At 42.9% G+C, this 14,577-nt stretch overlaps 2 protein-coding genes and 1 long non-coding RNA gene across 4 annotated transcripts; 2 read left to right on the top strand and 1 right to left on the bottom strand.

Moving 5' to 3' along the window:
- Positions 1-2,839: 2,839 nt before the first annotated feature.
- LOC100820908 (putative F-box/FBD/LRR-repeat protein At5g56810) lies at positions 2,840-5,457 on the bottom strand. Its single transcript, XM_003570396.4, has 4 exons — positions 4,948-5,457; positions 3,858-4,739; positions 3,624-3,779; positions 2,840-3,485 (listed from the first exon to the last, which is right to left on the bottom strand). The coding sequence occupies exons 1-4, from the start codon at positions 4,951-4,953 to the stop codon at positions 3,063-3,065; spliced, it is 1,467 nt and encodes a 488-aa protein (XP_003570444.1). The 5' UTR covers positions 4,954-5,457; the 3' UTR covers positions 2,840-3,062.
- Positions 5,458-5,513: 56 nt separating this feature from the next.
- On the top strand, positions 5,514-7,949 carry LOC104583852. 2 transcript variants are annotated; one of them, XR_001407243.2, is made up of 4 exons: positions 5,609-6,072; positions 6,519-6,631; positions 6,710-6,778; positions 7,208-7,949. It is a non-coding gene; the product is annotated as an uncharacterized LOC104583852 (long non-coding RNA). The 2 variants fall into 2 exon arrangements; XR_002965161.1 differs by having other exon boundaries at positions 5,514-6,072; positions 6,710-7,949.
- Positions 7,950-10,051: 2,102 nt separating this feature from the next.
- Positions 10,052-14,134, top strand: LOC100846718 (NAC domain-containing protein 78). The gene is made up of 5 exons (XM_003570395.4): positions 10,052-10,698; positions 11,670-11,900; positions 12,322-13,020; positions 13,162-13,279; positions 13,399-14,134. The coding sequence occupies exons 1-5, from the start codon at positions 10,228-10,230 to the stop codon at positions 13,824-13,826; spliced, it is 1,947 nt and encodes a 648-aa protein (XP_003570443.1). The 5' UTR covers positions 10,052-10,227; the 3' UTR covers positions 13,827-14,134.
- Positions 14,135-14,577: the final 443 nt, after the last annotated feature.

The following is a 14,577-nucleotide window of genomic DNA, read 5'->3' as shown; positions in this document are numbered from 1 at the left end:
AATCCCAACAATTGATTTTACATTTTGCAATGAGATCACATGATGGCGCATATGCTACAAGGGCACAAACAAAAACTTCTCCACACATGATTAGTAAGACAAGATATATACCAAATAAGTAGTCAACAAAATAGCAAGTCAAAGTGTAAATAGGCATAAAGCACAAATCCATAAAGACTAGCTATTACACCACATCACTCACAAATAGTTATCAAGTCTTACACAAACCATAATAAAGTAGCTCACAACATAGTTCCACACATAAACTAATTAAGTTCACAAGCACATAAAACCAAAGACAAAAAGTAGCAAGCTTGTGACTTCTTCAAGCAAACACCCATGCAAATCTAACGCTCCTAAAACTCTCCCTCTCACTACACTCTCCCCCTTTGGCATCAAAACACCAAAAAGGAAGGAACGTCCCAAAAGAGAGAAGCAAATAAATCACTCGGAGTCTTCTTCTTCATCGTCTTCTTTGGATGCTTCAACATCCTCATCATCACTACCAGCTAACTCATCTCTACTGGAGAAGGAATGTGGCCATCATCTCTTTCCCAATTTCCATGGGATGACTTCCATGCCACAAAGTCCTCATCCTCTGAAACGAAAGAGACATCATCAGCTCTTAGGGTCTCCAAGATGGCATTTTGCTTGCGAAGGATGCGGTGATTGTCAATGTACACGTATAGTTTGTTCTTTTGGACCGAGCTAGCGTGGCCGGGCCAGCCTGAAGCCCACCCAAGCCCAAGTTCTTTCGGCCCGATTTAAATAGAAGAAAAACAAAAGCAAAAACAAAGGCTGAAGCCCCACTAGTATCGGGCCGGCCATAAGGGCGACCTCGGTTTTATTCCTTTAAATTGCGAAAACCCTGACCCATGGACCCCACTGTCAGCCCCTGTAGTTTAATTATTTTGGAAAATGAAAAACTGATAAGGAGTATTTACAAAGAATCTACCACTGGATTAAAATGTCAAATAACCTTTTGTAGAGAAATTCCAAAAAAATGTGAAACTAGTGGCATTAGTTGTATAATTTCATCTAGTTTATATTTTAGTAAAGTTGATATAAAAAATTTAGTATAATGTTTTTGTACACTTATTAAAAACTTGAACCAGGTGTTTTATAAATAGGAAAATGCTTAGTTAATTCATAGAAAATTATCCAAAGCTTCACAAATTTCAAACCAACTTTGTAAAACCCTAAGCTTGTATTTGATGTATTTTTGTGCTTTAATGTGTATTAATGCTTGTATAAATCCTAGTAATTAATTTATATATGGGGAAAACATGAAACATGTTTTGAAACCTCACATTAAAGGTGTACCATTGACCAGTATCATACTAATATGGTACTGTTATGTTCAAAAGTTGTCATGTATGATTTGTATAAGCTTACAAATATATATTTCCAACTTGATTTGGTAATTCCTAAAAATATAATTGTAGTGAGATTAGCTCATGTTGGATCATTATGATTTTCCAAAACTATAGAATGCTACTGCCATGTATAGTATTTTGTCTTTAGGTAATTAATTTTTAGTAGCTATTTCTAGCATTATTTAACATGCGAGAAATTTATTAGGCACAAATTTCATGTATATGGTTTGGGACAATCCCAGTACCATTAGAAGTATGCATAGGTTGGTTTTAGTTGTTTGTTTTGGGTTTGAGGGTGTTTCAAAATATCCAAATGTCATACCCGAAACAAAATGGATAAATCCCCTCCTAAGTCCCGACAATTGTATTTTAGACGAGGAACGACGCCCTTAAAACAGAAACATGTTAGCGTCTCTGTAAAAGAGCCAATTTATGTCCTCACCCTGGCTGGGCCCCTCAAAATGTCCGGCTCCGCCCATGCTGGTGCCTACATCCCTGGCTCAGGGGAGAAACTGTAATAGACTTGTTTCGTTCTATATTTCGCCAGAATTTCATTAAGGAAAAGTAATTGCAGGGAAAAACAGTTTTTTTTTGTCCCTTCAAAACCAGTTCAAAGTCAGCCTCCCAGGGCAACACACTTCAGAAAAAGTTTCCATGTCCTAAAGACCTAAACCCACTTACGCCCTCACATACGTGCCTTGCTACTGAACTCAGAGAGCAAGAAAGACAACGTGTAATTGTTTTTTCTACTTCTACAGGAACAAAAACAAGTTCGCTGCATCTTTTGTAGAGATCAGATGGACATACAGCCATGGCTTGGGTTAGAGAGTGGGCTGTACTTCCATATCTCACAGCAGGATGTAGATTTACTGGATGCATCATTTTTTACAGTCCGACATCCTTGCTACGTGTATAGAGTTGTTCTGTTTCGTTGATGTAATTCAGACGATAAAAAGAAGATATGATGGCCGGTGCTCATGATGTCGTTCGTAATATGAAACTGGTGGACTCTCTTCAACATCGACGACGAGCGACTCTTCGCTACCAACTTCACTGTCATCGCTAGTGAGATGTGGATGTGATGTGGGCACATCCAAACCCTAATTTCATCCATCGACGGATCAAGCCGCATAAAATGCTTTTGGTTCAGGTTCAGCGCAAATGGTTCTTACTCGGGAACGATTAGAAAGAAGAAGAAAAAATCTAGTGCATCCATCAAGAAGCGACGCGGAAGATCATGTGCAGGTCAGCAGGTGGTAAGGGAACTCAATCATATATGTAGTGCCATCGATTAGAGGATGCTGGCCGTTAGTAAAACGCTGGGGGCTGAAGCAACACATGACTAGGACAAATGCTCGTCCAGAAACCGATTACAGGATGAAGGGCAAGTCAAACTCTTATTCGGATTCTGAAGTCTAAACTCTATTTGAACGCCGTTTTAATTTCGTTCTCAGGCAGAAATAAAAAGTAACATCATGACACATAGGCATGCAGGCAAATCGATTATCCGTTCACAACTAATGACACGTACTCCCTTCGTCCCATATTAAGTGACTTTCTATTACATGTATCTAGACATCTTTTAGACATAGATGCATCCATATTTGGACATATTTGAGTCACTTAATATTGGACGGAGGGAATACCAAACAAATTCGTTTCAGTGCACAAAAATTACAGCACAATTCAAAATGAAAACACTACGGGTACCTTCTTTTTTGCAATATGATCACCCCTTACAGAACCGGTCGGGAAGTGAATTATGGCAAACGAGTCAACCCCGTCAGTAATTCTCTTCTTCACCGAAGACCTCTGCCTCTTGGTCCACGGGTACCTGATCCGCTTTAAAGTATTGGGATTGGCACGGCACTTTCCACAGGTCAGCCTATGATACAGGAACACTTCCTCAAGATTCACGGCTGCTTCCATCACACCCCTGACATAGCTCACCATATACTCTTCAGATTCGAAGCCAAATATGGTGAGCGTCGCCAGACTACGATGCTGGAAATCCAGAGCTGATGATTCCCACTCTACCCCCTTATTCTCGCTATATGACACTGCTCTCCTCTTCTCATCCGTCTCCATTTTACAGAGATGATCCCAAACCTGCACGCCACACGATAAAGGTAAATACAACCAAGTTGATAATTTAGCAAAACGTTTTTGGTCCACACAACACGCTTGCAAAAAATTAACATTGCAAATAGCTGCATACAGTGGAAAGAAGAGATGTTAAGAACGTACAGTCATCCATAGCTCTTTGAGGGAGGGTGCAGCTTTAAGGACAAACAATGTCCAGGTGAGATTATAACCTTCAGGAATGTCATCTAGATTCAGAAACCTTAGTTGGCAAAAAACAGATGACAGACTTTTTGTCAAGCACTCTGGCTGAACCCAAATCTGCAACGAATAAACAAGTGATGAGATGAGCTGAAAAGAAATAAAACCACAGCTAGCAAATAGAAAAACTTCACTTGCCTTTTCGGATTTAAATCCCAATTTCAAGTCGCGCACAGAGGTACCACGAAGAAATTTACTTAACTCAATCATCTTGTGCCAACTGAGACCAACATTAGTAAGGTTTACAACCTCGAGCAATGGGGCATAGACAACAGACAGTGCATAATGAAAAGCGATCCAACCCTCAAAGGTCATCCGTGTGAGTTGTGGGAGCCAGTTCAACATGACTTTTCCAAGACGACAATCAACGATACTGAGCTCACTAAGTTGCGAGTGTTCCATTTGCAGAGTGGTCACACCCTCCGAGTCACAGTTAAGGAAACGTAGATCCTTTAGTTGCTTGCAAGTGACGAGGACATTAGAGATGTCTGATTCACCAAATCTCAAATTTTCAAGGTGTAGGCGTGTGATACCAGCAAATGCATCTGGACAAGCATCAAAGAACAACATGAACTGTTGCCCATAGTCGATTAGATCACGTTCGTCGCACCCGATGGGTTCCTTCTTTGTCAAAACAATGAATTCAGCCATGCCAACCTTGTGTGTCGCCATGGTCTGGGCAACAGTATGTCCGATGGATATGGGGTCACTCTCTCTTAAGAAGAAAGTCACAGACAGTTGGTGGATTCTGTTTCGGGTCGAATCCCTGCGTTCCAGCATGCTCTTGGTAGCTTCAATCGCAGCTGCATTAGTCTGAGCGAATTCATCTTCGCGGAACTCAGATACATCGGGAGGCCGGAAGTCCCAGACATTTATTATAAGTCGAGAAAGCATCGCAGGTAGCTTACTCCACCGTGTGGAGAGGACGGCAGTTCTGGCTGCATCGCGGACATTGAGTCGGTCAAGAATAGTGAGCAGAATGTCGTCAGGCAAGTTGCTGAGCCTATCATCTAGATCTTTCTGCATAAGACGTGGAAACAAATCAGTGTTGATAGAAGTGTTAGGCATGCTATTTTTATACAGTCCAAACGGCGTGGGATTCTATTAAATGAAATGTAAATTTTGATGTAGTCTCAAAAGATGTAATTTTTTAGTTCGGTCTCAAAGGTCGCGTTTTGACATTTTCGGTGTAAGAGGAAGGATTCTCTAAGAAAAAAGAGATACTTACCCCCATGATTCTGCGTAGATCTGCAGACAAGGCCTGTAAGGATGGATTGCAGTCGTGATGACTCTGCAAAATTTGATGGCTTCCGGTGTTACCACCCGGCCAAACTTATAGCGGCTTTGATTCCACCTCCGATTACACCTCGGAGACTGAAGATTAGTCGGATTCGATCTCCTTGGGCAATCTAAATAAACAGAAAAGGGGGGCAAATTCGGATTGCAGTTCGAAACGGAGCTGCTTTGATTGCGGATCTCAGCTCAAAAGGGGCTGCTTCGGTTCCGGGATTGCAGCTCGAAAAGGAGCTGCTTATTTGTGCGCCGATTATGGAACGCCTCTCCTCTAGCCTCATAAGGAGGCCTGGGAGGAGATGATTATGGCGACGGCGCGGCGAGGGAGGAGGAGGTCCGCTGCCCGCCGGCGGCAGGGTAGCCGCCACATCGCAAGAACCCTAGGAGGGGTGGTAGTGCAGTTGGGTGGAGTTCGGAGGTAGCCTGTTCTTACGGTTATCACCCTGATATCTGTGGCCTGCGATAGAGGAATGTTGGCATGGGCCAAGGCCCAAAGTGCAAGAAACACATGAAGCCGATGTCCCCGTCCCGCCCGCGCGCCCCGCTCGCCACAGCCCGGCCGCCGCCTCCTCCTCCCGCGTTGCCCCGCCTCACCGTGCTGTCACTCCGCAACTCTCCGCCGTCGCCTCGTGCAAGGCCTGAGGCGGCTCTCAGCCTAGACGGCGCCGGCGCTCGCCCTGGGTGGCATCCGTTGGTCCCTCCTCCGACTGCGTGACGCACCGACGGACCCCTTGCTCGACCTGAAGCCGACGGATCCTCCCTGAAACAGCGGTGAAGCCTTCCCTGACCCTGCCTCCCACGCAGACCATCTTCCCAAGAAATCCATCTGTTCTGTTCCTGCACAAGAAAAATCCATCTTGTATTTTGTTGTTGAATCTGTTTTAGGCATGGCAAAAAAAAAGAGGTATGGATTTATTGATGAATATGTGTCTTTCAAATGCTTGTATTGACAAATTTAGGAATGCAAAATTCCTTGTATTCTGTGTTGGCTTATTTCAGGAAAGCCAGAGAATTGGTCCGTTCTGACTGTGGGGCAAAAACTAGCAGTGATGAACTTATGGTTTGTACCTTATCAAACATAGTACAATTTAACAATTTTATGGATGTAAGGATGCATAGGGTACTGTAGTTGGTAATTTGCATCCAGTTGTTTACTTTGATGAAGCCAAAATGATCTTTGCTGTCAGGTACATTAGTACATATGTTTTCCATATTCCCACGTAATATCAATGTGTACCTTTGCAATGAAAACGTTGGTACTGAAGCTACCTTTCACGCTATATCATTTTGAAGTACTCCGGATACCAGTTTTATCTTCAGCACAATCTGTGAAACCTTTCTTTAACCACATTGTCACATTATTTGCAATGCTGCTTCTAAATCTAGATACAACTTGCTCGGACCTGCATTTTAGTTTCCCCTTTCTCCTCTTAATATGCTTCTTACCAGTGACGTGAATTAATGCGATTAGAACTTCATAATACCAGTTGGTCATATTTTCTTCAGACAATGATGATGATCATGGGAAGCACGATCAGGTTATGATGAATTCACTGTTATCTTTGGGGAGCCCAGAAGCTGTTTCCTCACCTAGAAAGGTCGAATACATCCACTCATGTGTAAGTTATGCAATTTTTGAGAATTGTTCCCTTATATTTATGTGCTGCTTTCAGTTGACCACCTATGTGTTCTTCTAGGCCTGTATTCCTTATATTGCCGATGCTTATTACGGTGGGGTATTGACAGTATATGTCTCACATGCCAGTGTAAGTTTATTCTCCAAACTGGAATGGATATTCATTGTTATCCTGCTTTGCATGTGTATGATGGATGTCCTAAATATTTGGTTGATGTACTGGACAGTATAACACTTATTCCAGGATACCTAAGGTGCAATGGTATTTTTGCTGCCATAGCTTACGTTAGAACAAAATAAAGTTTGATTAAGTATTTTCTGTCGAATATTGCAGTGCCATTTTCTCATGGACAATATCAATATTAAAAGTATGATAATGTTCCAGTTAGTTACGAATTCGTTGCAAATTTAAGAGTCATTCTTTAATGTTTCATGCACCCAAAGCTAAATAGAATTAAGATATGTATTCATTCTTTTATGCATGACAAGTGCTCCAGTCCATTAGATTTTAGGGCATAAAGTACTTGACACCAATTTGTTGACAAAACATGATGCCCAGATATACTTTTGGCCGGAACAAATGATGGCGTGGTGTATGGTTGGAAGTTGTTCTCTGTGGCAGTCTGCATGGTGCCAAATCAGAACTCTGAATCTCAAATATCACAAAAACAAGTCAAAGAGTTTTGAATTTTGGATGTTTGTTTTCCCGCAGATCTCAATATATGAATATTCAAATTACTTTGGAGGTTATTTCGGTCAACAATTGATTACCTGGTAGTTACAGATTATTGTTTTATTTTTTTAGCTAATGGTGCTAACCCACCTTATTAGTTTGCTTTGTTCTGAGTGGAGGCACAAGGCAATGAAAGTGCTGCAAGCCAGAGGTAAGGTCAAGACCATAAGAAAAGAGAGGATGGGAGGAGGCAGAGGCAAAGCATGGAAAGAGACGAGCAAGCTCATGTCTCCTCATTACTCATAATAAATGAGATTTATAATGTGCTCCGTTTGTTACCCTAGACAAGAGCAAACTGCAAACCAACACAAAGACTTGTTGGAGCTAGAGAAAATGAGGACCTGTTATGGCAGAAGGGAGCAATGACACGGTCGTGGCATAGTTGACGGGTCCACAGAAAAGATGATTGTATTAGGAAACAAAATAAATAGCAGAGACTTGTCGAGATGAGGCTCACGACTTGTCATTGTTAAAGAGACGAGTGCTATCCCCTGAAAACATATCTACTACTTTTTCATGGGGCAGAATTTGGTTCTGGTTTTGTCTCAACCATGTGATTAAATTACAATTACACTCGCATGATTACTAATTACATGTCGAGCATGGTGGTGCAGGAGTAGTCCTTTAAGAAGGAACATCTGCATCCTCACCTGATGATGGACGACACTTTAAAGTTTATTAGAGCTGTGACGGCGGGCAGACGCAGAGCCTCCTGCCTGATGATGGATAAATTAAGGAGGAGACGCAAAATTTTATGTCAAAACAGTAGCAGCCGCATACAATCTGAATGATGAGCTATAGTAAATTGCTCTTATAGTACTAGTTGCTGAGCTTATTGAGGTCCACTGAAGGATAATTACAGTTACCAAAAAAATTGGTTATGGGATGACAATATTACATCCAAAATTGAACATATAAGCAAGCTGGGTGTGTGTTGATCAGACTATAATAGAAAGCTCTTGAAGTTGTGTGAAACTCCTGTTTTTGATCGGTATACGTGGGATTTTGCTTGAAAGATTAATAATTGTGTTGTCACATTTTTATTGCATTGATTATGTGTATATGATAGATGATTCAGTAGTCTCCATGTCATGGATAGTTTGTTGAACTTTCTTGCAATTTGTTTGCAACTCATTTGATTATAGCTAGTTAGGACCTACAATTGCACAGGTAAAAATGGAAGAGTTGAGTCATGTCCATGGAAGCAGAACCAAAACCCACCAGGGATAGGTAAAGGGCGCCGCCAACCCCTGCTGCAGCCACCGCAAAACCCTGCACAACTTCAAACCAATAAAACGAAGAGGCTGCACACAGGGCCTCAACAACAGCTTCACGCCTGCCACCAAGCATCCCGGAGAAAGACCGCAACATCAAGACCGCCCAGGACTAACCCACCATCACGCCAAGAAGGAGGATCGACAAGTGGGGCAGCAACAAGCCGGATTTGAGAGAGAAATGATTATCAGACCAAGGGTTTCCACTGACACCAAATGGGGCCCGCAACATCAAGACTGCGCTGGACTAACCAACCCGAACTGAAGGGCTCCACTGACACCAAGACAACGCTCCCAAGAGAGAAACGACGTTGCTGCGCCGCTGTTGCGCGTCTGGCAACCAGACAAGGGTTTCCCTCGGTGCCTGAGGAGGAGGAGATGCAATCAACCATAACATTGCCTCCAAGAAAGTCATGACGCCCGCAGACGTCATCGTCGTCGGCGTCAGCAGCACCGATGCTGAGATATCTCCCTGGCTCATGACAACCAACTCTGAATCCACCCAGAAGCTGCCAAGGGTAGAATGCTAGTGAAACCCACTGTCGAAGGAAGGAGAAGCAGTAGTCGCGAAGCAGAGCAGCAGCGACACCCCAAGCCGGCCATCAGCCCCGACCACCACGGTCGTGTCTGCAACGAAGAAGAGCAACAACGGCCAAAACCACCATGGCCGCGCGCACGAGGCACTTGACTAGTTATCGTATACACGAACTGCACTGAAACATTCGTTGCTATGACAACAACTAGCATGTTGTATTGTGTTGCACTTCTCTCGGTTCAAAAATATAAGGCCTGAATTTGACAAGGTTTATAGGACAATCTATCAACATATGCAACTCTAAGTTAGTTTTATTAAATCTGTAATGCCATATGCATTTATAGTATACTTGTTTAATATTTAAAACATTAGTAATTTTTATAATCTGGTCAAAATTTACAAAATGTGGCTTATAAAAGAACTAGAACATCTTATATTTTGGTAAGGAATGTGTACCATATACACATGCTCTTTCTGTATCGTTTATGTGTTCTTATCTCAGCAAGCTTGTATTGCTCTTAAAACTCTTTTGAGGACTATATTTAGATAGAGGTTCCTGATTGCTCAAAAACAATTGTGAACTTCTTCAGAAATATGAGATCACGGTCTATTATTTGCAATAAAATCACGACAGTATTTAGAAACGGAGAAAATATTTGTTTTTTGTGTTTTTATTAATACCCCGTGATAGTACGTATCGTCGGATAGATTTTTCTCTTGGAACCACCTACGATTACTCGAGTACACGACTAATCAAACAGGACAAGTATACATTTCCAGCACGAAAAAAAAAACACTGATATATCAAGTCGCGTCTTCGAGAACACGCAAGAGAAGAGATATATTAACTCGGGCGATTCGATGGTGCTCTTTCCTTCCACGCCTCCACGCGGACTCGACTTTTCTTCTCCTCTCTGCTTCGTTCCCCAACCTCAAAACCCTAGCAACCACACCGACGGATCGATCCATCGAATCCACTCACCCAAACCCAAAATTCCCCCCAAATTATGCCCAGTTCCCCCAGATCCTAGACCCCGATGAGCCCCTCACTGCCAGACCACTCGCCGGAGGTGCCGCTGGCGCCGGGCTTCCGCTTCCACCCGACCGATGAGGAGCTGGTCTCCTACTACCTCCGCCGCCGCGTGCTCGGCCGCCGCCTCCGGATCGACGCCATCGCCGAGGTCGACCTCTACCGCCTCGAGCCCTGGGACCTGCCCTCCCTCTCCCGGATCCGCAGCCGCGACTCGCAGTGGTACTTCTTCGCCCGCCTCGACCGCAAGGTGGCCGGGGCGGGGGCCGGCGGGCGGGGCGGGCCCGGGAACAGGACCAACCGCGCCACGCCGCGCGGGTACTGGAAGACCACGGGGAAAGACCGCGAGGTGTTCCACCGCGGGAAGGCGGTCGGCATGAAGAAGACGCTCGTGTTCCATGCTGGCAGGGCGCCCAAGGGCGATCGGACCAACTGGGTTATGCACGAGTACCGCCTCCTCGACAACGATGGGCCTCAGGTGCGTGCTGCCTCCCCGCTTCTCGCCCGGATCTCTTTTTTTTTCGAGGTTGTACTTACCAATTCACGAATAGGAAAGGGCGATTTGATGGATAACCTTTATGTTATGTAAAGTTTCTAGGACCTGAAATGTGAATTCACACCCAATCCGTGCTCTGAAGACGATCTAGGTGTTATCAGTGCTGAGGAAAGACCGTATATGCTTAGTTATAACTCTTGTGATGGACGACTGTCTAGCTCTGCAATTTTAGTAATCTTTGACCAAAGAGTTAACACTTCTGGTTGTCGTCTGCAAGGTTTGCATGGATGATGGGTTGGGCTTACCATGGGATGATGCAGCAAAGGCCACTCCAAACTGAAGAGTGGCATTTCCTGACATCTCATTCTTTGGTGAAGACCCTTCCCAAAATCATCTTCTCGTGAGAAACCAGAGGATGCAAGACATGAGCTTATGCCCTGAAATAAGAGCAACTTAAAACAAAGAGTGAGAGTGAAATCACAAAACGTGTCTGGAATTATAAGAGAGGTCTTTTACTTGACTTCTCTGTTCAACTTCTATTTCATCAGAGATGACAAATTATATGGTTGGGAACTTGCTTTCCCAGCAGTTTATGGTGGTGATAATATCTGATTAGTTTTCTTGAAATAACTTAATGGCATTAACTCACATCCCCTGTGTTACTTGCAAGCACTAACCTTGTTGATTCTTTGTATTTGATGAATTGATCTTAAAGTGATGTTTGTATTTGATGGCTTGATCTAAAAATGATGTTTGTTCCCTTGGTACTTGAGAACAATAACGTTGTGCATATTATTGTGTAGGATCCTTTTTTTTTGTAAAATTACTGGATTGCTTCTTTGATAATCTATTTTAGCATATATTTGTGACTTGTCCCATATTTTAACTTCTTTTTTTTTTGCAGGATTGCATGTATTTGTCTATTTGATGTTTATTACCTTCTGAGTTCGCAGGATTTGCATGTGGTCTGTAGAATCTTCCAGAAACTCGGGACTGGACCACAGAATGGAGCACAATATGGAGCACCATACATGGAGGAGGAATGGGAAGAGGAGGATGATGCAATTGAGAATGCACCGGCCAGTGGTGCGTCCACCGCAATGGCTGCAATCACAGATACGGCGAGCCCGGAGTCGAATGTGGAAGATGAGAATATGTATTCTAAAACTAATGAGCTTGTGCAAGTAAGTTGACGTATTGTTGGCCTTTCCATCTTTTACATGTGTTATGCTTTACATTGTATGTGGCTTCAGCTGGCTGCTAGTCTAATCTTCACTGAAGTTGACAGTGAACCAAATTTAATTCCATATTCCTATTCATGTAGACTTCTGAAATATAGTACTCCTTCTGATCCATGATAAGTTTAGTTGATGTAGTACAAAGTTGTAATAAATCAGCGACACTTATTATGGATCGGAGGGAGTACTTTGCTTTATCTCTGAATTTGTAGGATGTATTTGATTTTTATTTTTATTTTCATTGTTTATTCTTTTGTCTAGATATATACCATTCCACCAGTACTGCCAACTATCAAGTGCTCTGTGCAGCATTTTCTATTGTCGTGTTTAAACACACCATTATTTACTTTGTTTTCTCATCATTCAGACCCAAGAAGTTCTTAACCCACCCGAAACGGCTCCTATCCTAGCTCAGGGTTTGGAAGAGACTGATGAGGGAAGCTATGGCGATGGAGTAATTTCTCTGGAGGAGATTTTGCAGGAACCTGTGTCAAATGTTAGTGTTGAAAATATAGGCGAACCTGAAGAGAAAACTGCCATCGATGACCACTTCAGTCTTGCTGATTTGTCTGGCTACCCAAGCCAAGATGATGGCTATGTTGCTCTCAATGGTCCTATCATTTGTAGGGACCCTTCAAATGGTGATCATGCATATTGGCCTCTGAGAACTTATGGTCATCAAAACCATGCCAACGGGACTCTTAATGCTGAGGAATTTTTTGACACAGGAAATGATACCAACACATATTCAGTAGAGCAGCAAATTTGTCCTTCGGATGGCCAAAACTTGTATTTGCAAACCAATGGTTTGCCAGCTCCTCAGCAAGTGGATGACAACATGGCATTTTATGATGCATCAAGTACTCACAAATGGGTGGATGGAAAGGATGATTTTGCGAATGCGAATGAGCTCCTCTACCAGCCAGAGAATGAACCTCTCTTTGATGTGGATGATCTGATGGCTTACTTTGATGCCACAGAGGATGATTTCAAGTTTGATATGTTGGGCTCTGTTGAAGGTCCCAATTGGCCACTTCCTGAAAACATGCTGGACTTTGCCCCAAAGGTATGCTTCTTCCGAACAGTAATATGCCATATCTATGTTTCTTTAGTTCTCTGGAACTAAATGCGTAGGGTAAAGAACCAAGTGTCACTAAGGGTCTATCTTTTCTTTCTTGAGATCAAATATGGTGGTGCTTCTCTGCAGGACGAGAACATGGATGGTTTCACATTCGATGGGATCTCCAAAACCAGTGCAAACGTTCAATATGTCGCATCTTCGTCTGGTTCCCATGAGAATCTGTATCTGGACACTGCGGTTGCAGGTACATCTTTTAAGGCTTTCCGTGTTATACTTGTACACTTCATTTTAGGCAATTGGTCAGTACTGAGCTTACATTGGATGGGCTAATCTACAAAAATTAATAATTTTGATTTGATCCAGACATACCAATGGATGATAGTGCTGACAAAAGTTTCGGAAAGCGCTTTGCCAGTGTGCTTGGCTCGATCCCAGCCCCACCTGCAATGGCTTCAGAATTCCCACCAGCAACAGGAAAATCTGTTGCCTCGCTTTCTGCTGTCAATGGGCCTAGTTCGATTCATGTCACTGCTGGCATCGTCCAGCTTGGTGGCCTCACTTTCAGTGGTAGCTCCGAACACTGGCCCCTGCAGAAGAATGGAGACTTCAGTCTACTCCTTTCCTTCACAGTGGAGAGCGATGTGTCTACCAAATCCGTTGGTTTTGACGAGCCAGCTACACAGCTGAGCACGGTCCCAATGGTGCTGCGTGGTGGCTTGTACCTTTTCTTCGTTTCGGCGATGATTCTCATGTTCAGCTACAAAGTAGGGTCCTGTATCTACAGCAGGTAAGTTAAGCCTTAGTTACCTCAGGCTGTTTATCTTGATTTAATGGGACCATACATGGTGTCCCCTCGACCAGGGAACAACTCAAGACGGTTTGCTTTTACACATTTTAGTTGGCGTACAATACTGACTTGGTGAAAAGTATAGTAAGCAATAAACCCTTGAACTGAAGAAAGCTCGCTTCCACTACCTTATGCTTGATCCGGGACCTGTAATGTATTTTATTTTATTTTTGGTCAATGCTCGGAGGCTGGGAGCCCCTAACGATGTAACATTGATTATAAATCGGTGATCCTATCTCTTTTTTCTTGTGAGACCGTGATTCTCTTGATTGTTTGGGGTGTCATCTTGCGTTTCTAAGCAGCGGTGTTGGTTGCAGTTGGCTTTTGTCAGCTACTTCCCTCTGTTTGGGTTTATCTAAGGCTGACGTGAAATTTTATGTCAAACTTTGGTCAAAAATGCATTGGTAATATGAGTATTGTGTCACAAAAGATATATTGTTGGATATGTATTGGAAAACTTTTTAATGGTATAATTTTTATAATTTTTATAGACTATTAAATATAATTTGAATAATCATTGATCAAAGCATGGGACAAATTTCAATAGGAGTTTTATATAATCAAACAGAGGGACTCACATTCGTACCAATTGAAGTTGGCGGCCATATATATGCGTATTTTCGCAGTATCTATTGAAAACATGTTTATCTTGTTGAAACGCTCAAATCAAGGCCTTGGGCCTTAGCTGCGGCCGG

The sequence above is a fragment of the Brachypodium distachyon genome, chromosome 3 (genome assembly GCF_000005505.3).
Source record: "Brachypodium distachyon strain Bd21 chromosome 3, Brachypodium_distachyon_v3.0, whole genome shotgun sequence".
NCBI lineage: Eukaryota > Viridiplantae > Streptophyta > Magnoliopsida > Poales > Poaceae > Brachypodium > Brachypodium distachyon.
The sequence above is the reverse complement of the archived record's forward strand: the minus strand, read 5'-3'. Positions and strand labels throughout refer to the sequence as shown.